General features: G+C 46.2%; 1 protein-coding gene across 2 annotated transcripts in view; it reads right to left on the reverse strand.

Moving 5' to 3' along the window:
• The window catches only part of ptprn2 (protein tyrosine phosphatase receptor type N2), a 1583832-nt gene that overhangs the window by 1122333 nt on the left and 436157 nt on the right, over nucleotides 1-25342 (reverse strand). For both annotated transcript variants that reach the window (XM_072508225.1, XM_072508226.1), the window contains exon 3: nucleotides 9690-9803. In XM_072508225.1, coding sequence (XP_072364326.1) covers nucleotides 9690-9803 — 114 coding nt within the window. The remainder of the gene's footprint in view (nucleotides 1-9689; nucleotides 9804-25342) is intronic.

Raw genomic sequence — 25342 nt, forward strand, 5'->3', positions numbered from 1 at the left:
GAGCCACACTGGCCGACCGCAGGCACAAATATATATTTATAGAGCTGCATTAAGTAATAATGAAGCTGGAATTTTATAGGACCCACACCAGTACTTCTGGGATGACAATCAGTTAATACCGTGAACAGCTCCAAATCGAGACCTTGTAAAATATTCCATTTTCAGAGTGGAATTTATTTCCTCTAACAATTGTCACTTATCGACTGGTTGTTATATTTGGAGAACAGCAGTATTGATTTCAATACTGGTTCTAATTTCTTTTGAATTGAAATGGATTGCTAAATCTCAGAAGCAATTTCTTCAACCTCAATTCCATCAATTATTGGTCGCTGTCCATTGGTCCAATGTCATCTTGGTTAGGCCACCTCAAGCTTTGTTATGGCTTGGTAGATCAACTCCAGAAACACACTTGTGACCAAATGCAGCGCAGGCGGATTTAACATTTATTGTTTGTTTCTTGATTGCCTCTATGCCTTTCTCCTTTTTTTCGCTCTGTACCATGTTCCCTCAGAAGGTATCTTGCCCACCGAACGGCATTCCGCATCATCTGACTATCCATAGCAAGCTGCTCCCAGAATTCCAGATTTATCTCAGTGTTTCTAATATGTACTGCGTGGGGAACTTCAATGTCCAAAACCAAGGGTGGCTCGGTCGTGCCACTGCAACTGAGCTTGTTGAGTCCTAAAGGATGTAGCTGCCAGACTGGGGCTGTGGCAGGTGATGAAGGAACTAACCAATCTACCTGTCACAGATGCATCTGTCCATGATAGTATTGGGAGGAGCGACCACCCACAGAGTCTTTGTGGAGACAAAGTCCCAACCTCACAGTGAAGATACCCTCCATTACATGTGCGGCATGATTATCATGCTAAAACAAACATCTAGCAACTCACATTTGGGTATCCATGAACTGCTGTGATGTTACCATCCCAGTTGATGTTATAACTGAATTGAAGCTCCCAAAATGGAATCCTGGCTTAAAAGACCGTGGGCTGGATTCTCCGATTCTGAGGCTATGTCCCCACGCCGGCGTGGGAACGGTGGCATTTTACGACAGAGAAAATGGCGTAAAACGGCCGCTGATCCTCTGTTTGGCTGGGGACTAGCATGCTGGCAGCGTAGAGCACCCGGCTCTAGCTGCCAATATGGCCCGGAGGATTGCCGGCTCCGTGGCCGCGGATGTGCATGCGAAATAGTGACCCCATTTGGCCGGCTCGTGCATCCCGGACCACCCCCCCCCCCCACTGTGCCTTCAGCCCGGATAAAGTCCCCCCCTGCCCACGGATTGGCCGTTCCCCGACTGTGGCAGCGCTGGACCGAGTCCGCCGAATTCCCGGCGGATGAGACCACAAGGGAACGACGCCGTTGGGAACTCGGCGTGTCGGGGGCGGAGCACCAGGGGCGGGCCTCAGGCAATGTGCTGAGGCCATCGCTACATTGCGCGCCGTTCTGTCCATGTACGCCGCTTTGGAGGGGGCGGAACATCGCGAAAGCGGCGCCGCCCTCGATTTGATTCTCCAGCCGATCACCGAACGCGATTTCGGCGTCGCCGACTGGAGAATCCAGCCCTGTAACTTTTATTTGTTTTTATAAAATGTGGCGGAACCGAGTCACAGATCCACTAATTAGTTTTAACATCAATAAAAAAAATATTATACATGAAAAGTTGTATTATTATACCATACTCCTTTACTCCCCACTTAGCGAAGCAAATACACATAGGTTTAAAGATTAACATTGATTACAAGGTGCAATGGTCTCATTAACACAAACAGTCCCTTTCAAACACACAAGATGACTGTGGTCAAGTACACATCTCCCTGAACCCAAGTTATGTGTCTGTGGTTGTCGCCTCAGGATTCCCCCCAGATGATGGTCACATGAGAGTTTCCAAATGCCACTCTAAAAAACACACATGAAATTCTTCTCTCAAAATAACGTTTTCCTTTGGCGGTTTGCATTCCAAAATTCAGTCCAGATTTTACAACAACTCCTTTCGGATTTTTTTGTCCTGACTGCTGTCCAAACTGCTCGCAATTGCTTTAACTCTTGATTTCCAGACGGAATTAAAATTACATCAAACATTTCATCTACCTCGAAGTCTGCTGACCCACTTTAAATCTAGTTACTGAAAATGCCTCTTTAACTCAGAACTCTTTATTTACTCGTCCTTGAAATCTTCTGAAGAATACCCTGGTCACTGTTCACTTAATTTCAGTTATCTTGGGTGTTTGTCCAATTCCCTGGTTATCTGGACTGTAACTTACACTTTAGGAAACCTGCCTCTTGTCTGCTCCTGTCATGTCCAGTCTTTCTTCTGGCAGATTTGAGAGATGTTCACTCCCCGAGAACCTGTCTCCAACTGCTCTGGTTTCCAGTTAAAATTGAGAACAAAGAAAAGTGGCCTCCTGGTGTGAAGCAACGCCCCTGCTACTACTATTTATTCTTCACGCCGCAGTACTCTCAAAGCACAATAGAAACACAGTTGGAATTTAACCAACCCTCACACATACAAACACCTTTGTCCAGCATGTATCTCTGACTAGGGCAGCACGGTGGTGCAGTGGTTAGCACTGGGACTGCGGTGCTGAGGACCCGGGTTCGAATCCCAGCCCTGGGTCACTGCGCGTGTGGAGTTTGCACATTCTCCCCGTGCCTGCGTGGGTTTCACCCCCACAACCCAAGGATGAGCAGGTTAGGTGGATTGGCCACACTAAATTGCCCCTTAATTGGAAAAACAAATAATTGTTTACTCGAAATTTAAAACAAAAATGAATCGCTGACTATAAATTTTACCCTTCCACGCACACAAACATTAAATTAAACCCATTTGAAACGATTTCTTATTTCTAATGTTTACCAATACACATAGAAATTCCTTAAAACTACCTTTATTTACACTACCTTTATTTCCCTAACAGAGGGCTATCAGCAGGTGTAGCATTGCAAGGACAGTCTGTAACCTCATGGCCTGGCATAGCTCCCACTCTACCATTACCATCAAACTGGATGATCAATCCAGGTTCAATAAAGAGTTCAGGAGACAAGGCAAGAGGAGCATCAGGCATACCTAGAAATGAGGTGTCAATCTGGTGAAGCTACCAGGATTAGTTGCATTACAAACAGCGAAAGCAGCATGAGGTAGACAGAGATATGCAATCCCACAACCCATGGACCAGACCTAAGCTCTGCAGTCCTATCACATAAAGACGTGAATGGCGGTGGACAATTAAACCACTAACTGGAGGAGGAGGCTCCAAAGGTATCCCCATTCTCAATGGTGGAGGAGCCCAGCACATCAGTGCAAATAACGAGCTGAAGAATTTGCAAATCTTCAGCCAGAAGTGCCGATTGGATGATCCATCTTGGACTCATAGAATTTACAGTGCAGAAGGAGGCCATTCGGCCCATCGAGTCCTCCTCAGGTCTCCATAATCACAGATTGCTAGTCTTTAGCCAATTTGATTCATTCCACGTGATATCCAGAAACATTTGAAGGTACTGGATATTGCAAAGTCTATGGGTTCTGACAGCATTCTAAAGAAACACCTGATGATGTTAGGGGCAGGTTTAGCACAGGGCTAAATAGCTGGCTTTTAAAGCAGACCAAGGCAGGCCAGCAGTGCAGTTCAATTCCAGTACCAGCCTCCCCAAACAGGTGCCGGAATGTGGCGACTAGGGGCTTTTCACAGTAACTTCATTTGAAGCCTATTTGTGACAATAAACAATTTTCATTTTTTCATTTTCAAGATCTGTGCTGCAGTACTATCTGCACCCCTAGCCAAGCTGTTCCAGTAGAGCTACAATACTGACATCTACCGGGCAATGTGGAAAATTGCCCAGGTATGTCATGCCCTCAAAAAATAGAACAAATGCAACCCGGTCAATTACCACCCCATTAGTTTCGATCATCAGTAAAGTGATGGAAGGAATCATCAACAGTACAGTCAAGTGGCACTTTTGTGGGCAGCACGGTAGCACAAGTGGATAGCACTGTGGCTTCACCGTGCCAGGGTCCCAGGTTCGATTCCCTGCTGGGTCTCTGTCCGGAGTCTGCACGTTCTCCCCGTGTCTGCGTGGGTTTCCTCCGGGTGCTCCGGTTTCCTCCCACAGTCCAAAGACGTGCAGGTTAGGTGGATTGGCCATGATAAATTGGCCTTAGTAACCAAAAGTATTAGGAGGGGTATTGGATTACGGGGATAGGGTGGAAGTGATAGCTTAAGAGGGTCGGTGCAGACTCGATGGGCCAAATGGCCTCCTTCTGCACTGTTCTATGTTCTTACTCAGCAATAACCTGCTCACTGACACTGAGTTTTGGTTTCGCCAGGGCCACTCAGATCCTGACCTCGTTACAGCCTTCATGGACTAGACAGCTAAACTGGTGAGGTGAGGGTGACTGCTCTTGACATCAGGGTTGTATCGACCGAGTATGGCATAAAGGAGCCCTAGCAAAACTGAAATTAATGGAAATCAGCGGAAAACTCTCCAATGCTGGAGTACTACCAAGCACAAATCAAGATGGTTGTGGTGGTAGGAGATCACTCATCTCAGTCCCAGGACATCACTGCAGGGGTTCCTCGGGGTAGTGTCCTAAGCCCAACCATCTTCACTTGTTTCATCAATGACCTTCCCTCTATCATAAGGGCAGAAGTGGGGAACTTCACTGATGATTGCGTAATGTTCAGCATCACCATGACTCCTCAGATACAGAAACAGTCCGCGCCCATGTGCAGCAAGTCCTGGACAACATTAGGCTTGTGTTGATAAGTGACAAGTAACAAGCACCAGGCAATGACCATCTCCAACAAGAGAGAATCCAACCATAACCCCTTGACATTCAATGACAAGACCATTGCTGAATCCCCCACTATCAAAATCCTGGGGGTTACCATTGACACGTAACTGGACTAGTCATAAGAATGCTGCGGCTACAGCAGCAGTCAGAGGCTGGGATTTCTGTGGATGGTAAGTCAACTCCTGACTCCCCAAGGTCTATCCATCATCTACAAGACACAAGTCAGAAGCGTGATGGAATACTCCCCAATTGCCTAGATGAGCGCAGCTCCTTGAATATTCAAAAAACTCAATATCATCTTGGATAAACCAGTCCATTTGATTTGCACTTCATCCATCACCTCCAACATCCATTCCCTCCACCAACGATGCACAGTGGCAGCAGTATGTACCACTTACAAGATGCATTTCGGCAACTCACCAAGGCTCCTTCGCCAGCATGTTCCAAACCTGAAACCTCTACTGCCTAGAAGCACAAGGGCAGCAGATACATAGGAACACTACCATCTAAAGTTCTCCCTCCCCAAGCCACTCACCATCCTGACTTGGAAACATATTATTATTCTTTCACTGTCACTGGGCAAAATCCTGAATCTATCTTCCTAACAGCACCGTGGGTGTACTTACACCACAAGGACTGCAGCGTTTCAAGAAGTCCGTTCACCATTACCTTCTCAAGGGCAATTAGCTTTGGGCAATAAAATTGCTGGCCTAATCAGTGACACCTACATCCCTAATTTAAAAAGTCAGCTTGCTGATGGACCTCAAGTGTTTAAACTCTGCTCTTCCTAAATTATATTTGTGCAGTGTGAAGATGGAAGGTTTCAAGCTCTTTACTGTGGTGGCCGTAGGCTGATGTAAAGAGGGAACAGAATCACTGCCTTATACATAAGTGTGAGGTGATGCACTTTGGCAGGTCAAACAAGGCAAGGCAATACATGATAAACAGCAGAACCCTGGGAAGCACCGAGTATCAGAGGGACCGGTCCCTTAAGGTAGCAGGGCAGGTAGATACAGTATAATTGCCTTTATTAGTCGAGGCACAGAGTTTAAGAGCAAGGAGGTTAAGCTGTAACTGTATCAAACATTGGTTAGGCCACAGCTAGAGTATTCCAGAACAGTGCAGTTCTGGAATCCCTATTATAAGAGGGATGTGATAGAACTGGAAAAGGTGCAGATGAAATTTACCAGAATGTAGCCTGGGCTGGAGAGTTTCAGCTATGAAAAGAGATTGGATAGACTTGGATTGTTTTCCTTGGGGCAGAGGAGACAGAGGGGTGGAATGATTAAGATGTATAAAATTATGAGGAGCATTCATACAGTAGGCAGGAAGAAATGTTTCCCTTTGGTGGAGGGATTAATGACCAGGGGACATAGATTTAAGGTAAGGGGCAGGAGGTTTAGAGGGTATGGGAGGAAAAACCTATTCCCCCAGAGGGTGGTGGGAATCTGGAATTCACTGCCTGAAAGGGTGGTGGAGGCATAACATTTAAGAGGTATTTAGATGTGCACTTGCTATGCCAAGGCGCACAAGGCAAATGCTGGAAAATGGGATTCGAATACTTAGATGGTTAATTTTGACTGACGCAAATGTGATGGGCCGATGGGCATTTTCAGTGCTGATTTGCTTGATTTTCATTCCTTGCCCCATATACGTTTCCCCGGATAGACAAAAGCTGGGCAGACCTCAATCATGTTGATTAACAGTTATTTTAGAAAAAGATGTTTGCCTTTGCCAAGGTGAGGGGCATCAGTACTTAGAAATGGACTCTTTCCCTAACCCAGCACATTATGGGGGAGAACTTGGCCACATTGCATTTGCATCAAGAGATGAGTTTCAGATGGCAATTGTTGTTCTCTTGTGCCAATTAAAATACTGCGGTTTAAATGAAATTAATGATCTCTTTGTGTGTTGTGACTTTAAGTTGAATGGATGAGTGATGATTATTGATCAGGATATTGATGAATTCTTCTTATCTTGCTTCTGTATGAGCCCAAGTATGCAGTATATCACCACAAATACAGACGGTAATTTTCCTAGGTGATTGCATCACCAAATAAAGGAGTTAGTGAGAATGAAAAAGGAGCCACTAAAAACTTAGATATAGCCACAGAAAATCATAAAGTAGCCTTTGAAAAAATCTCAAGAGAACTCGAAAAAATTATTTTGACCCCTGCTGCACTTCAAAATGATTGACTATATGACTTGGAATGTTTCTGAAAGGTGCAATTGGTGGCTACATAAATGAAAATCCTTCTTCTCAACCTTCTTAGGGGCTGGTTTAGCACAGGGCTAAATAGCTGGCTTTTAAAGCAGACCAGCTGCACGGGTTCAATTCCCATACCAGCCTCCCCGAACAGGCGCCGGAATGTGGCGACTAGGGGCTTTTCACAGTAACTTCATTTGAAGCCGACTTGTGACAATAAGCAATTTTCATTTCATTCTTCATTTCTCATTTTTACTTGCATTCTCTAGTACTTCAGCTCTCCACCATTGTGGCTCATCTTTAATAGTCCCCTTTCATGATCTCAAATCTTCAACTGGGTCACATTTTGTCAGGTGGATGTACCTTTAAGAAATGGGTGTTTATCAGATAGCTGCAGTGATGTCAGTGTGTGGGTGCAGCTGGGCTCTGCTCTGCTTTTTACTTTTGTTTTGTGCTGAAAGCTGGTTTTGTGTTCAGTGTCACTTTCAGTTGGAGAGCTGCATGTCATCCAAGCAGATGTATATTGGTATCTCTCTACAAGCTAAAGAATGTCTTCAGCTCATTTGATGATTTCAAAGTAATAACCGTTTCTGTAGAAAATTCAAACCTGCTGTCTTTGTTAAAAAGTGTTTTGGCTGATGGATATTGTTAGGAAAGTTACTAAGGGTTACATATAGAATATTGTATTTGGGAAAGTATCAGTGTTTGTAGTTTTTAAGAAGTTTACTGTGTGTTTGTAAAGTGTTAACTGAATTCATAGAATAAACATTGTTTTGTTTTTAAAATACTTTAGCTCTCTGTTGCAGTACCTGTAAAGTGGGCCCTTATGCTCCCCATAACCAAAATCTATTAAAAGTTGTGGGTCAGGTGAACTCCATGATATACGTTGGAGTTTTCTAAACCCTGGCCCATAACAATTTATACTCAAAACTGAAGAAGCCTAATTAGATTAATTTTTGCAGGTAACTGCACCCCACAACCATCTTGGTTGCACATGTCCACATTCTCTCAAGACAATAATGAACATGCAATTCAGTGACCAGAACAACATACAGGGATTGAGTATCCACATGTTACTACCAGTAATATCAGGACAATCCGGCCGCCATCGGCAAACCAGTGCAGAAGATAAGGGGCGGGATTCTCCATCTCGCCAGTCCCGTTTTCCGACATGGGATGCATCAGGGGGATTCTCCGTTCCCACAGCCAGCCAATAGGGTTTCCCATTGCGGGCCACCCAACACTGCCGGGGAAAAGCCCGGGCGTGGGTGCGCTGCCGGAGGGGCGGAGGATCCCGCCAACGGAGAATCCCGCAGGAGAATCTTTGAACATATGTGAGTTACTTCCACTCATGTCTTTTGCAATCTTTCCCACTGATTCAAGGTTCACTTTTCCCAAATCAGGCTCTGCTCACAAAACTGACTACGCAGCAGGTCGAACTTGCCCAAATTCATTATTGTGCAGGTTTTGAAGGCTCGTCCAATTGTTCTTATTTTCTTAAGCCCATAGGTACATTTAGTACCACTGGTAGATACGTATTAAAAGGTTTACTACATCAATTAAATCCTAATATATTTAATTCGTAACAGCCGAGTGTATGCCAATTAAATTATTAAAATGCTTCAATATTGTTTGTTGAAATTATTTGCATTGATTTTAAATCAGATTACTCAAGGTTGGAGGAAAGACTTAACAGCCTTATTAAACATGCTCATTTTTAGTGGGAAACTCATTTCCAGCTGAATGAGCAAAACTGCACCAGATTAGCACACCCAGATACATCAAGAATAGCTTTTAATGGAAGAAAACAAAATGGCTTTTCTCTTACAATGCCCAACTGTGTTGGTTTGTTGAGAATTTTACATTTGTTGCTATGCAAATGAATTTTAATAAAAGCTCGAACGGTTACTGAACCAAGCACATTTTGGGTGCAACATTTTGGATGTAACTCCACCCCAGAGAATTACTTGTGGCTGCCGCAAAGTATTATTTAACAGCTGATCGTGAGGAGCCAGTACTGCTTTGGAGAGAATAGTCAGCATTCCTGACACCTCAACTAAAGCGCAGGCAACACACTTGTCAGCGCATTCAGATGCTTTCTAAAAAGCAAAAGAGCTTGTGATCTCAATTTTTACCAGAATGCCTGTGCTGATTTTGTACAAGTCTATTTGGACACTCATTCCTTGCGTGCACGGATGGTTTGACCCTCTTCAAGTTAGGTTTATTGGTTCTTCCAAGCTGACAGATCGTTGATTGGCTTGACGGAATTTGTGTTTTGCGTTAAGCTGCGAGCGACTCAGCTCATTAACATATCAATTTTGCCTGACAAGGAGCATTTGAATCTCATGATCATGAACTATTATTTACCGGAACGGCCTGATTGGACACACTGGTTAGAAAGCCAAACAAACTGTGAAACCAATTCAAATTTCATTTTCTTTTAATGTTATATAAAAAAGAATCTCCATTTATAAAACACCTTTCACGATCTCAGGTCAACCCAAAGTGCTTCACAGCCAAAGAAGCACTTTTGAAATGCAGTTGCAGTGTTGAAAATACTTGAATATTTCCAAATATTTCAATACCTTTATGCACCCTTAGTGAAAACGAGGTGCAGTCCCTGAGACGTAACAGATGCTTTATTGAAAAAGATCGTTTCAAAAAGGTAAGCGTTGTGTTAGTGAGTACCTCTGAGGGACAGTTCCTGTAGGATAGCGTGGAGGTGCTGAAGATCGGTTGGTGAAACTTCGTATTTGTATACGCCTATCACCGTGACCAGCTGGCACCTCCCGAATACTCCATCTGCAAAAACAACAGGAAGATTTGTGAATAGTTTCTCAAAGGTCTGAAAAGCTCTCATCGCAAAATATACATAAAAGTGATAGCGGGCGGGGGTGCGGAAGGAAGCCAATACAATCGCTCCACTATACAAACTGGAGAGCTTTTAGGTTTAAAGTGACATATCTTTCCTATGATGGGATACAATCGCCTCTATAAATTGGGACTAAGTGTACAGTGAGGAAAACGTTTAATGGTGACAGGGCTGTATCACACACCATGTTCGTACTCAAAATCAAACACAGCCAAAACCATGCAATAGTTACAGCACAGAAGGCAGCCACTTGGCCCACCGTGTCCATGCTGGCTCACTGGAGATACCACTCTCCTAATACCGTGCCCGGCCCATCTCCTCTCAGCCCTGCAACCTTTTTTTCACAGCAGGGTCCGATTCTCTCTGGAAGGCTCAATTGATTCAGCCTCCGTCACACCCTCGGGCAGAGCATTCCAAATCTTAACCACATGCTGTATAAAAAAAGGTCTTCCTCAGGCCATCGTAACTCCTTTTGTCAATCAACTTAAATCTGTTTCCTCTGGTTCGTAACCGACAGCAGCCGTTTCTCCCTACCCATTCTGTCCCGACGTCTCATGATTCTGTAAACCCCTATTAAATCTCTTAACCTTCCCTTCTCCAAGGAGGCAACATTAATCATTTCAACTTGAATTCGTCATTGGAAATATAATGAGGAGCACTCGGAGATGATCAATATACTTTGTCACAATTTATTTATGACTGCCTCTTTCATGAGTTATGAGCTGAGTACAATTCTGGGTTAAAAATTGGGTCTCCTCATTGTTCCTCTTTCTACCCAACAGAGCCACAATCTTGAGCCCCTTAGTTCTTAGCAATGAACGCAAAGTACTGTGGATGCTGGAAATCAGAAATAAAAGCAGAAAATGCTGGCTTCCTCAGCAGGTCAGCCAGCTTGAGACCAAGTTAACATATCAGGTCGATGACCTTTTGTCAAATTGGCTTAATGCATTGTTTCTGTCAATACCTGCTTAAATGGTGCATGAGAAATATAATGAATGCAGTACGTGGAAAAACTTAAATACTACGATTGGAGGTGTGCAGCGGATTGAAACATCAATACAATGTCAACAAATGCTGAGCAAAAGAAAAAGACTTGCAGTCACATAGGGCACTTCATGATCTCAGAGTATCCCAAAGCACTTTTCAACCCAAGAAGCACTTTTGAAGTGTCTTCACCATTGTAATCCAGGAAACGCAGCAGTCCCAGTTACATCAGCAATGTGACAGTGACAAGATCAGCTGCTTTTGTGATGTTGGTGAAGTATAACTGTTGGCTAGAGGACCATCAATGATGGAGGAGATACAACAAGCGACCCATGGATGAGAAAAAACAAAATTTACAACTGTGATCGTATTCCAGCTCAGGTCTTCAAAGCTAATGGGCTTTTGCTCTCATCAATACTCATTCTACCAATTCGGGAGGATGACAATCTACACCCCTCCCCCCCCCCCATCCCCCCATCCCTCACCCAACTTCAGGAATGTGACAACCAAGAACAAAGAACATTACAGCACAGGAACATGTCCTTTGGCCCTCCAAGCCTGCGCTGATCATGATGCCTATCTAAACTAAAACCTTCTGCACTTCTAGAGTCTGTATCCCTCTATTTCTATCCTATTACTGTATTTGTCAAGGTGCATCTTAAACATTGACAATTGTAACTACCTTCAAGAAGTCAGATGAATCATGTTGTAGAAACTATCAAGGTATTTCCCAGTTGTCCACTGCAGGGAAAACACTGACACCTACTTCCTATGGCTAATGAAATTGTCCCAGGACACAGTGTGGCTTTACACTGTTTTAAGGAACAGCGATATATGATGCTTGCTATCAGACAAATACAAGAAAAATGTCAAGACCAACAACAGGGACTCTTCCTTGCATTTATCGACCTGACCAAAGCATTTTACCCAGTAGTCGTGAAACTCTGTGGATTGTGCTTCAAAGATTTGGAGGTCCAACAGAATTCATCATAATCCTGGAACTGCTTCATGATAATACAACAGCAATTTGAGTGGGAGATCCAAAAGAGACACCTTCAAAATCTGGATCAGCGTCAAAAAAAGCTTTATGATAGCCCCAATGCTATTCACAATTTACCTGACAGTGCATATTGATCTCAGCAAAGATGAACCGTCCTCTGGCGTCAATATTAAATACTGCCTGCCCAGATGGAAAATTCTTTATCATTGCGTATGGTGGCATTCTGATGATGCTACTGGACTAAAAGCCCAATGTTCCACGCAAATTCGCTGGAGACATGGGTTCAAATCTGATGGGGGGGATTGGGGTGTCGGTGGGTCACCCTGATGTATGGCGTTCTACGGGGGAGTGACCCGTTATTCCCGTAGCGGGGGGGGGGGGGGGGGGGGGGGGAGAGGTTACCCTTACTTTTTAGCAGGGGGCAGGATTTGCATTGTGGTGAGGAAGTGGTGACCTTCCGCTGGACTTTGCAGGGTGGGGGGGGGGGGCACCTGAGTTATGCTCTGACCCCCTTGATCCACCTTGGGGTCCACCGCAGCAGGGCCACGTTCAGGCCAACTTGCACCAAGGCCTGCACAGTGAATTTCCCTATGTGGGGGCCGATGCATAATGCGGGGGGTGGTGGAGACTCAGGCTTTGAGCCTGTTAATCACGTTAAAATGTATTTCAATGCTTGATTTGCACCCTCCCGCCCGCACGGGGTGGGTAGCATGCCGAGGTCCTTGGCGGAGGAATCAGAGCATCGCAATCGGGGGCGCCAATCCATATTTCCTTCAACGCTCCATCCTCCACCCAATTGGAATTCCCGATCGGAGCGCCATTGAATGGAGAATCCATGTCAATGAGTTCAACGGGGCGATTCACCCAAAACATTTCTATGTCCAGATTCAGGCACGTTTAGCAGAGTTCTTCTCGGTGGCTGCAGCCCCGAGAAACCTCTCACTATTTAACGGCACTTTGGAGATTCTCTCCACCGAAGCCGCGCTTGGATGGATTTACTGCTGGCAAGCTGAAAGTCTCCTTGCAGGTCAGGGCGCCATTTTGGAAGGCAGTCCCAATCTTCCCCCACCCATTTCAGCCACCCCCATCCCACCCCACTGTTTAAGACCACCCTTCACCCCACCCAACCTTGGCGAGTTCCCTGGGAACTGCCTCCTTCTCCCCTCGGGTCCGATCTCTGGCATTACCAACCTGGCACCTGGGCACAAAGGCACCACTGTGCCAGACTGGCAGTGCCAGGGTGCCCAAGGGTGACAGAGGGAGAGCAAGGGTACCACCCTGTCATGTACGCGAGGGTCCCCATAACAGAGAGCTCCCATAACAAAGAACCCTCCATTACATATCAGAGCCCCCGTATCAGAGACCCCCAACATAGCAGAGACCTCCCATAATGGAGAACCCCCCCATAAAAGAGAACCCCTCCCCATTCCAGAGAAGCCCCGTTATAGAGAACCCCCTATTACAGAGATCCACCCCATAACAGAGCCTGCCCCCCCCCCCCCATCAGTCACCCCTGACTGGAAGCTAAACAACATTCGAGACAGAATCACTGCTTTTTCACTCAGCTGTGCCTGCTGTGAAACTAATCACAATGTTTGTAAGCATCTGTCTATGATTGACAGCATGGCCACATCAAAATAAGTTAAGTGCTTTCTGCTGAGAAAAATAGGAAGTGAAAGCACTTAACCCCTAGATGTTTCTAAACATTGTGGTTAGTTTCACAGCAGGATACTTAAGATCCATTCAAACATGAAGGGAAATTAAATTTAAAAATCCAGACATCGGGCTGTCTGGAATCTGTCAATTACTGCTGATTAAAAGCTCTTTCTCTTTGAAGTGAAAAGAAGCCTTGCAAATGAAAGGACCTGAGGGGGTTAAAATCCTTGTGATATAGTTTTTGTTTTCTATGAAGTTACAGCTGCTGCTTTCTAGACATCTGCCTGAGGCTGCAGCTGTAAGGGACAGGTGAGTGAAAAGCGGTGATTGTTTTTCACTTTTTTGCCTGGTCTGCTCTTTAGCGTCCAGGCAGGGGTGGCTGATGGGGGGGGGGGGGGGTTCTTTTATAATGGGGACCTCTGTTATTGGGGGGGGCTCTCTTATGGGGGATCCTCTTATTGGGGAGTTCTCTGCTATGGACGGTCTCTGATATGGGGGTCTCTGATGGGGGTTTCTGATGGGGGGCCCTGGTAGGGAGCTCTTGTGAGGGCTCTGGTGGGGGTAGGTTGAGCAGGAGTTGCACTGCGGGGTGGAGGGGGCCCTCCGATAGATTTTGGTGGCACATATCCTAAATACTTACCCACGTGGCCCACTGCGAGGTCTACTGAGCCAGGGCCCCACTCGCAGATACTTGTACCAATCCATGCCCACATGAATCCCAGCCCTGGGGTGGAGAATCTTGGAGATATGGAGAATCCTGGGTCCAGCCCATTAAAACAATGCAAATAGGTCATTTTGACAGAAAAGTACACAAAAAGGAGTTAGGAAAAAAAAAGAGTTTTACAACTAGGAATGTATTAAAACAAAGCACACCCCAAAGAAACAGATATTAACTTACATAAATGTCAGAGTCCAAAATGTTACAATCCAGTGAAGACTCCTTCAAATAGAAGTAAAAGTTCAGATGGGTTCAGCTGGCTGAAATCAGGAGTTGTCAAATTCCTTCAAAGTTGCAAATGACACAAGATGAGATTGGTATCCAGAAACACGGTCTGCTCTACAGGCAATGACAGGAATCTTCTGGAGAACCAGGCATTAACGATGCTCAGACTTGAGGCAGGTTTTGCTGTCAGCCTAGAGTCGTGATTTGGTGTTGACTGGCTGGGTGTTAACAGCAGGCTGCCCTGGAGTCAAGAAATGTGACATTAAAACTTTCCAAAAGCCAAAGGAGCTCCGGACATGTGACTTTTTCCACTGATGAGTCAGATCCGGGTTAATAATCAGTTTATACATCTCTGGTCAAACTCCATTGTTCACCTTAGGAGATCTATGGTGACTTTTAGTGTCTCTGCAGGCATTACGAGTTTTGATGGCTCTCTCTTTGTTATACATCCAGGCTGGAGAGACAGACCAACTGCTGCTCCCTTGTTTCTTTGATTGTAAAGGGCCCAGATATTCCTTAACAATGAGAGTTGAACTTGGTCCTGTAATTACTGTTGGAAATTTCGGAAAGCGTCTCCCTGCCAGGTCCTGATTTCGCAACTCTCAAATATCCTACTTTCGAGGAGAGGACAAAGAAAACACTCCAAAGTCACTCTGAAGCTCCATTTTAAGAACGGCATCACTGACATTAATGACTGGGTGAAGTTTCCTAACTATTTTTCAAAAGTGACAACTTGTCCATCAAGCTGCATTGCGTTTTTGAGTCACAAATTCTTAACGATGCAGAGGCAGAAAGGAAGTAAATCCTGGATTCTGGGTCCCACTCCATGGGACATCCTGCCCCATGTGCCACAAAGATCTCTTGGTTGAGAATCAGCCTTTTTAGTCACGTGAAAACCCATGGCAGAAAAATGCGACCCTGAGTAGACGTCATCCCTGAATTGAGGGACAGCTGAGGACAATTGGCCAGAGGATCTAGGTGAATGCCCCTGCTCTTCAAAATGGTACCAATGGCCTGAGATGTTTCATCCAAAATACAGTACCTCCAACAATGCAGCATCCCCTCAATATTGCACTATTATAAGCTTCAACATTATACTCAAGGCTTCAAAGTGGGGCTTGAACCCATGGCTTTCGGATTCAAAAACGCAAGTGATACCAACTGAGTCACGGCAGAAGACTTGGCTCGGGGTCCAATTTTGGGGCTTTTTTGCCAAAGTTGGAAGCTTGGCTCCTTGTTATGAATGAATGGGGTGGCAACAGCAACAGAAGTAGCAAGTGAGTCACTTCCATTAGGAGCCACTTCATTTCTGCTTCGATTGTCTGGGGGAAGACTTTCCATAGACCGTTTGCCAAGGAGGATCCAGTGGAGAAGGGGGAAATTGAAAAGTGGATAGAAAGCATGCAAGATGGGACTGACAAGTGCAAAACGGTGCCTTGGACAGTTGAATCCACCACAACAATGCTTAAAACTTTGGCACAACTAATCTGACAAAGATCTGATCATTGAGATACCCCATTCTAATCTCTTTTTCAATGACCCAAATTGGCTCTGGTGTTTCCTCCAACATCAAAAGGACTTCTTTGGTTTTAAAGCATTTTGAGATGTTTGGCAGTCATGGAAGGCACTATATAAAGTCAAGTATTTTTCTTCTTTATGACATTAATAATTGAACTGAGTGCACATGGCAGCTGGTCCGAATGGTTAATGTGCAAACACACTGCACTGAACCACCCAGCTCCCCCTCAGTTGTATTCATTCGGGTTCAAGTTCCAGTGCAGTACTCGGTGTACACGGAGGTGCGTTCATAACAGGTTGATTATCAGCCTGTAAATCCTTCCAATATGCCGTATGGCGGTCAGTAAAAGCAGGAGGGTTTCCTGGTTAGCCACGCTGAGGGAGGCCGTACTTGGCCAAGCATAATCATGGACCAATCCACTGGAAGTCCATTCAAACAAAACATACAAATAAGGAGCAGGAGTAAGCCATTCAGTCCCCTTGAGCCTGCTCCGTCATGGTGGCCAACGCCCTCTGAGGGCGCATCCTGAAGGTGGGGAAACATTAGCTAGCTCCACCCTTTCTTTCAACAAAGCAACATTTCAATATAGAGAAAACAGAAGCATCGAAAATATTCAGCTGATCAGGTGGCATTGGTTTAGAGAGAGAAGGAAAGTCAGTTTGACCTTTCCTCTGAAACGATAAACTGTCTCCGCCTTTCTTTATACCTTTAAGATGCTCCTTAAAATCTATCATTTTGGCCATGTGGTGCCGTGTCTAATTTTGACTTATAATGCTCCTGCTTCTGTTACATTACTGGGGAGAGATTCTCCCCTACCCGGCGGGCGGAGTGTCCCAGCGGGATGGAGTGGCGTGATCCACCCCGGCGTCAGGCCGCCCCACTCCGCACCTTTAGGGGCCAAGCACTCACCGTGAAGGGCTAGGCCCGCGCTGGAGTGGTTTCCGCTCCACTGGCTGGCATGGAAGGCCTTCGGCGCCACGCCAGCCGGGGCCGAAAAGACTTCGCTGGGCGGCAGAAGTCCGCGCATGCGCAGGAGCGTCAGCAGCCGCTGACGTCATCCCCGCGCATGCGCGGGGGGGGGTCTCTTACGCATCGGCCATCGCGGAGGCTGTGGCCGAGGCGGAGGGAAAAGAGTGCCCCCACGGCACAGGCCCGCCCGCGGATCGGTGGGCCCCGATCGTGGGCCAGTCCACTGTGGGGGCACCCCCCGGGGCCAGATCGCCCCGCGCCCCCCCCCCCCGCCCCAGGACCCCGGAGCCCGCCCGCGTCGCCTTGTCCCGCCGTTAAGAGAGGTGGTTTGATTCTCGCCGGCGGGACAGGCATTCCAGCAGTGGGACTTCGGCCCATCGCGGGCCGGAGAATTGCCGGGGAGGGGCCCGCCGAACGACACGGTGCGATTCCCGCCCCCGCCGAATATCCGGTGCCGGAGAATTCGGCAACCGCCAGGGCGGAATTCACGCCAGCTCCCGGCGATTCTCCGACCCGGCAGGGGGGTGTCGGAGAATCCCGCCCCTGTTCTTGTTGCTGCTGTTTTCAGATTTCCACCATTTGCGGCATTTTGCTTTTGCGTTATGCATTTTATTTGTGTCCATCATCAGAAATCGTAATTTGACTGTATGAATCCCTGATAATTATAATTGGTTGAATTCGAGGTAGATTTATACCGAGTTTTGAACCTCGCCTTTGAAAACCCGAAAATAGTCGACGCATCAGATACTTAACAATGTCACTTCAAATAAAGCAGAAGTACTTTGTGCACAAAGGACACATCGCTTAATTAATATGTCCTTGTTATTAATGCAAATTCATGTTTGGATTGCAAAGCATCAGTTGCATACAAATACATTCAGCAAATGAGATCCATTAATTAAGGTCAGTAGCAGCACACTGTAGGCAATGTAATAAATATAATGCTGGAGAATGGAAGAATTGGAATACTGCTGAATTGCCACACAGAAAATCCAAAATATTTTTTAAAATGGGGAATATACACTCCCAAGCATTTGAACTCTGCCTTTTTCCCCAGGTGAGTTCGCTGATTTTCCGGTGTGATTCAGTCTCAATTAAGATGATGGCATGTGTTTAATATACTGGTTGGATCGTTGCTGGCCTATCTTGTGTGGACGGCACGGTGGCACTGAGGTTAGCACTGCTGCCTCACAATGGCAGGGACCCTGTGTTCGATTCCAGCCTCGGGTGACTGTGTGGAGTCGGCACATTCTCCCCGTGTCTGTGTGGATTTCCACCGGGTGCTCTAGTTTCCTCCCACAGTCCAAAGATGTGCAGGTTAGGTGGACTGGCTATGCTAAATTGCCCTTAGTGTCCAAAATTGCCCTTAGTGTTGGGTGGGGTTACTGGGTTATGGGGATAGGGTGGGGGTGTGGGCTTGGTTAGGGTGCTCTTTCAAAGAGCCGGTGCAGACTCGATCGGCCAAATGGCCTCCTTCTGTACTGCAGATTCTTTGATACCTGTTTTCTCACCTTGGGCTGGATTCTCCGCCCCATCACGCCACATTTCTCTTTCACCCTGCCAGCGGGGGTGTTACGCTGGCCAGTCAATTGGGTTTCCCATTGTGGGGCTGCCACACGCCGTCGGGAAACCCCCGGGCTGCCGGCAAAACAGAGCATCCTGCGACAGAGAATACAGCCCCTTGTCTCCCAACCCCTCTCCATTCTAGAAGAGAGTCCAATTGCAACTTAAACCCACTTTCAGCTCAACAATTCTTCCTTGTAACGTACCCTCTGGGTTAAAATGTTACACCTGACCTCCTCTAACAGTCTCATTACTAAATTGAATCCGAGTCGAACCATTCAATGAAATTATCAATTCAGCCAATTCTCATCACAATCTTGAAAATATCTAGTAGATCTTTCTGAAGCTCTTGTAGGAAGGAGACAAGTCATTCTGCCATAGTCCAGTAACCTGCCCATGATCACGGTGTAAGTTCTGTTATAACCCCCAAGAGGATCATATGGAAAGCTTCATTGATCTCCCAGTGGGTCTCGTGGAGTATGAGCTCCCCAGGTAGGGGCGAAGGCCTACCACCTAGGGGTTACTTTCTGTTTGGCTCTACCAACTCATGCTGGATTCTTCATGGTCCTCACAAAGCATAGGAACACAGGGCGTAGGGGCAGCAGTAGGCCATTCACCCCTTCAAGCCTGCTCCGCCATTCGATTCGATCATGGCTTATCTGATAGTGGTCCCAACTCCACTTTCTAGTCTGCCACCCATAACCCTTGACACCCTTGTCTTTAAAAATATATGCAACTCAGTCTTAAATTCAATGACCCAAACTTCACTGCTTTCTGGGGGAGTGAATTCCACAGATTAAATATTTCTCTCATCTCCATCTTAGAATGAAAGCCTCTTATTTGTAAACTGTATCCACTAATTCCAGTTTCCCACACAACAGGGAAAATCCTCCCGCTGTCCACCCTCAACATCTTATAAATTTCAATAAAATCACCTCTCATTCTTCTAAACTCTAAGGGGGTTAGGCCCAATCTGTTGAACCTTTCTTTGTAAGATAAACCCTACATCCCTGAAATGAGTCAAGTGCACCTTCACTGAACTACTTTGAACACATTTATATTCTTTTTCAGATAAGCAACCAAAACTGTACACAGTGCTCCAGATGCGATCTCACAAATGCTCTGTGCTGCTGAAATAAAACTTTCCTACTTTGCTATTCCATTCTCCTTGCAATAAATGCCAACATTTAATTTGCCTTCCTAATCACTTGCTCTACGCACCCAGATCCTTCTGTACCACCGTGTTCTGCAATCTCTCTCAATTTAAGCAAAATTTGAAGCAAGGTTTGATGTGAAGCAAGGAGAAGCTGTGAGTAATATTTCTAAGCTGCAAGGAAGATCATTGCAGGCTGTAAACTAGAGACTTTAATCCATAGTAAAAACCTTGAACAGAAGGCGGGATTGAAGCAAAGTTACTGAAAGCAGAGCCACCATCCGAAGCAAAGACTCTTATATTTTGACCTTCAACTTTACTCTTTTACTACTCCCGCCCCCTTCTTGTTTATCTGTCTTGTGTGTGTGTGGGTGGAGGGTGGGATAGTTAAAGGGGGTAGTAGGTTTGCTTGTTTTTAATCAGTTGTAATAACTGTATATTTTATCTTTATTCCTGTTATAAATAAACAGTAACCGTGTTTCAACTTACATACCTGGTGACTGTAGTTATTGGGCAGCCAAGGGCCAAATACTGCAGGAATGTTTATAGGAGTTATTGGCTAATTCACTTGTGTTGTGACTTGGGGGCACATGGGGCTGGAATTGACCGCGCACTAGCCCAGCGTGTCGTAACAATGTGTAACCCCATTTTATTATATCTTTCCCCAAGTTTGCTGTGCAAGTTATTCATAGAGAATTGGAACATTCAAAATTGGGGGTAAATACACCACCATTTATAAAGGGGGGGAAATCAAAATTAAAACACTTTTCTGTTTATGGACGGGTCATGATTAATCCCCCTCCTGCCTGGAGCAATACCTTTATAAATACCTCTTTTTATGATTAAAACACAAGTTTTGGACCCACACTTCTCACCTTCATGGAATTCTACCATGTTGTGATCACATAGAGGCTCCTTTCCTATGAGGTCCTATGATGGGAGGCAGTGCCGTAGTGATATTGTCACTGGACTAGTAATCCAGAGACCCAGAGTCATGTTCTGAGGACCCGGGTTCGAATCTCGCCTTTACAGATGGCGAAATTTGAATTCAATAAAATTCTGGAATTAAAAGACTACTGATGACTTATGAACCCATTGTCAATTGTCATAAAACCCCATCTGGTTCACTAAAGTCCTTTAGAGAAGGGAATCTGTCATCCTTACCTGATCTGGCCCAAATCTGACTCCAGATCCATCGCAATGAGGTTGACTCTTAAATGCCCACATCCCGTGAACATATTTTTAAAAAAGGTTATTGATTAATCCTGTCTCACTGCACATTATCAGGTCTAGAATAACCTGCTCGCTGGTTGGCTCTAGAATATACTGCTCTAAGAAATTGTCCCAAACGTACTACATGAACTCATTATCCAGGCTATCATTGCCCAATCTATACGAAGATTAAAGTAATCCATTGTTGCAGTACTTTTCTTCCTGTATATCTACAGTGACCTATTGTGTACCTACTTTAAGGGGCCGATGAACCAATCCCACAAGTGACGTTTCCTATTTCTAACACTGACTTAAAGCTCTGCCTTGCAATACAGAACACCAGATAAAGAAATTCTTTGTGGCAATTCTGAGTCGCCTTCCATTATCTCAGGGCGTCCTAGAGTGGTTGACAGCCCAAAAGAACTACTTTTGAAGTTTAATCACTGTTGAAATGTAGGAAATGATCTATGTGTCCCAGAATGTGTGGGTGCTTGTCTCTCTCTCTTGCAGCCTCCACACTCACTACAGAACCTTTCCACTACTGAAGGTGGGTTGATTGATATTTATTGTCACATGTACCAAGGTACAGTGAAAAGTATTTTAATACAGCCAAGGGAACGTACACAGTACGTACATAGTAGACAAAAGAATAATCGACAAAGTACATTGACAGTGCGGCATCAACAAATAGTGGAACAAGGTCAAACAAGAGTAGCAAGTTGGTGGTGGCTCCGGATCTGATTAACAAGGTCTTTGAGGGATTTTATGAGAGGTTGTACAGGTCAGAGCCACCTGGGGGAGACCGGGAGATGTAGGAATTTCTAGATGGGTTGGAGTACCCGAGGTTAGGGGAAGGGGACAGGGTTACATTAGAAGGAGCGATAGTGTAGCAGGAGATAAAAGATGCGATTGGGAGGATGCAGTCGGGGAAGATGGCAGGGCCGGATGGGTTTCCGGTGGAATATTATAATAAATTCAAGGATAAGGCACCCCTGATGGTTGGGATGTTTGAAGAGGCGATAGGGAAGGGGGTGTTGCCACAAACCTTGGGGCAGGCATCGATTTCCCTGTTGCTAAAAAAAGATAAGGATCCGACGGAGTGTGGGTCGTATAGGCCCTTATCACTTTTGAATGTGGACGAAAAAGTATTGGCGAAGGTACTGGCGGGTAGGCTGGAGGAGTGCCTCTCGAAGGTGATAGGTGAAGATCAGAAGGGGTTCGTGAGAGGGAAGTGAAGTGTTGGGTGCTCTGCCACACAGATGAACCAACACGGTTGTGAATGGTAGAACGCAGTTTTATTCCAAACATCTATTTACATTGGTAAACTGTTTACTGAGGTTTGATCATGACCTTTGATTCTGTGGACCTATTCCTAATTCTATCTTGCAGTGGCACTCAGCACATGGTGGATGTCTGAGTGGCCTGCAATGAGCTCTGTGCCCTGAGCCGTCTCCTGCTCGAGTGCCCAGGAAGTGTCGTGTTCCCTGTTTTGTACTGTGTATGCTCTTGCCTGTGATTGGCTGTCGTGTTGTTGATTGGTCCTTTGATCTGTCCATCAGTATGTATGTATGTATGTGCTAGGATGTGTACCTGAATATCATGACAGGAAGCAGTTCTTTTCAAACGTTAGAAGGGTATTGAACGTTGTTATGGCATTGGCGGAGGGGAAGGAAACAGACGTGGTTGTGGCATTGGACGCTGAGAAGGAATTTGACCAGAAGATATGGGGGTACTTGATGGCATTTCTGGAGCGGTTTGGGATTGGACCAAGATTTGCGAACTGGGTAAAGCTACTATATAAGGAGCCGAGGGCGAGTATCCGCACAAACAACATCAGCTCGAGATACATTTCTCTCCACCGTGGGACGAGACAGGGATGTCCTATGTCCCCCCTGCTGTTTGCACTCGCGATTGAGCCGTTGGCCATCGCATTAAGAAGTTTGGGGGTATGGAAAGGAATAGTGTGGGGGGGGGATAGAGCATAGGGTGTCCTTATATGCCGATGACCTGCTGTGATATGTGTCAGAACCGAGTATGTCGATAGGGGGAATATTGGAGCTGCTTCAAGTGTTTGGGTCTTTCTCGGGGTCTCAAATAAATCTAGACACGAGTGAGTATTTTGTGGTGTGGGGGCAGGGGTGGGGGCTGCCATTCCGTAGGGCAGGGACTCACTTTAGGTACCTGGGGTGCAGGTTGCCCGGGAGTGGGGGGGGGGGGGGGGCTCCGCAGGTACAAAATGTCTTGTTTGGTGGGGAGAGTGAAAGCTGATCTGGCAAGGTGGGATGGTCTCCCTCTGTCACTGGCGGGTCGGGTACAGGTGGTTAAATGAACGTGTTGCCGCAATTTCTGTTTATTTTTCAATGCCTGCCGATTTTCCTGCCAAAAGCTTTTTTAAGAGAGATTGAGGGAAGGATTACTTTGTTCATATGGGGAGGGAAGGTGGCCAGCGATATAAAGGTGCTGCTACAGAGGGGAAGGTAGGCAGGGGGTTTGGGTCTTCCGAACCGGATGTATTACTACTGGGCGGCGAATGTGGAGAAATAGCAGAGCTGGGTCAGAGGCGTTGATTCCCAGTGGGTCAGAATGGAGGAGAGTTTGTGCAGGGGGTCGGGATTGAAAGCACTAGCAAAAGCGCTGCTCCCGATAGCCCCGGGGAAATACTCAGGGAGTTCGGTAATAATAGCTTCATTGAGAATTTGGAGGCAGTTTCGCCAACACTTTGGGTTGGGGGCAGGGTCAAGGGAAATGCCGGTTCGGGGGAACCACAAATTTGAGCCAGGGAAGTGGGATGGAAATTTTCGGAAATGAGAGGAGAAGGGGATTAAGACACTAAAAGATTTCTTTCTTAGGGGTCGGTTTGCAGGATTGAAGGAGCTGGAAGCAAAGTATGGGCTGGAGCAGAGGGAAATGTTTAGACACATGCAGGTTTGAGATTTTGCCAGAAAGGAGATACAGAGCTTCCCGGTGGAGCAGGCCTCCACATTACTGGAGAAGGTGCTGACGACAGGGAGACTGGAAAAGGGGGTGGTGTCAGCGATTTATGGAGCTATTTTGGAAGAGGAGATGGCACCACAGGAAGGGATCAAAGCAAAGTGGGAGGAAGAGTTGGGAGAGGATATGGAGGAGGGGTTCTGGTGTGAGGTGCTCCGGAGAGTGAATGCCCTCCACCTCGTGCGTGAGGTTGGGGCTGATACAGCTGAAGGTGGGGGACAGAACACACCTCACGAGAGCGAGGATGAGCCGATTCTTTGAAGGAGTAGAAGATGTGTCTGAACGTTGCGGGGGGGCCCCACTAATCACGTTCATATGTTTTGGTCTTGTCCAAAGCTAGAGGATTACTGGAAGGAGGTTTTTAGTGTAATTCCTAAAGTGGTGCACGTGAAACTGTGCCCGGGCCCCTGGGAGGCCATATTCGGGGTGTCAGACCAGCCAGGGTTGGAAACGGGTGCGGAGGCAGATGTTGTAGCCTTCACCTGGTTGATCACCCGAAGGCGGATCCTGAGCAACCTCTCCACCCTGTGCCCTGGGGACCTGTTGGAATTCTTGACCCTTGAGAAGGTTAAGTTTGAACTGAGGAGAAGGATGGAGGGGTTCTACAATTCATGGGCATTATTCATTACACACTTTAAAGAACTGGATAACATTGGACATTAGTTGGGGCGGGTGGGTGGGAGGGTTGGGGGGAATGTGTGTGTTAATGGCGACTATGGGTGATCCCAAATTCCTTTTTGTCATTTGTTTGTGTGAACATGCGGGCTAATGTTTGGGGTTTGGTGGGAGGATGGGATTGTTGTTAATGATATGGGGATTGACATATTTGTTACTGATTATTGTTTATTGTTGGTGGGTGTACATTTGGGAGAAAATGTGAAAAAGGAGGAGAATTTTTAAAAAAACAAGAATAGCATAGGGCGTCATGAATAGTGTTCTTACAGGGAACAGATCAGTCCAAGGGAGAGTCGTTGAGGAGTCTAGTAGCTGTGGGGAAGAAGCTGTTCTTATGTCCGTATATGTGGGTCTTCAGACTTCTGTATCTTCTGCCTGATGGAAGGGTCTGGAGGAGGGCAAAGCCTGGGTGTGAGGGGTCCCTGACAATGCTGTCTGCCTTTCTGAGGCAGTGGGAGGTGTATACAGAATCAATGGGAGGGTGGCCAGCCTATGTGATGCGTTGGGCTGAGTTCACCACACTCTGCAGGTTCTTGCGATCTTGGGCCGAGAAGTTGCCATACCAAGCTGTAATGCAGCCGGATAGGATGCTCTCTATGGCACACCTGTAGAAGTTTGTGAGCGTCGATGCAGACATGCCAAATTTCTTTAGCTTCTGTAGGAAGTAGAGATGTTGTTGGGCTTTCTTTGACTGTTGCATCAACATGAGTGGACCAGGACAGACTGTTGGTGATGGTGACCCCCAGGAACTTAAAGCTATCGACCATCTCTACTTCGAAGCCCGGGGGGGGGGGCTACACTTCC

This window comes from Scyliorhinus torazame, chromosome 6 (genome assembly GCF_047496885.1).
Source record: "Scyliorhinus torazame isolate Kashiwa2021f chromosome 6, sScyTor2.1, whole genome shotgun sequence".
Classification (NCBI taxonomy): Eukaryota; Metazoa; Chordata; class Chondrichthyes; order Carcharhiniformes; family Scyliorhinidae; genus Scyliorhinus; species Scyliorhinus torazame.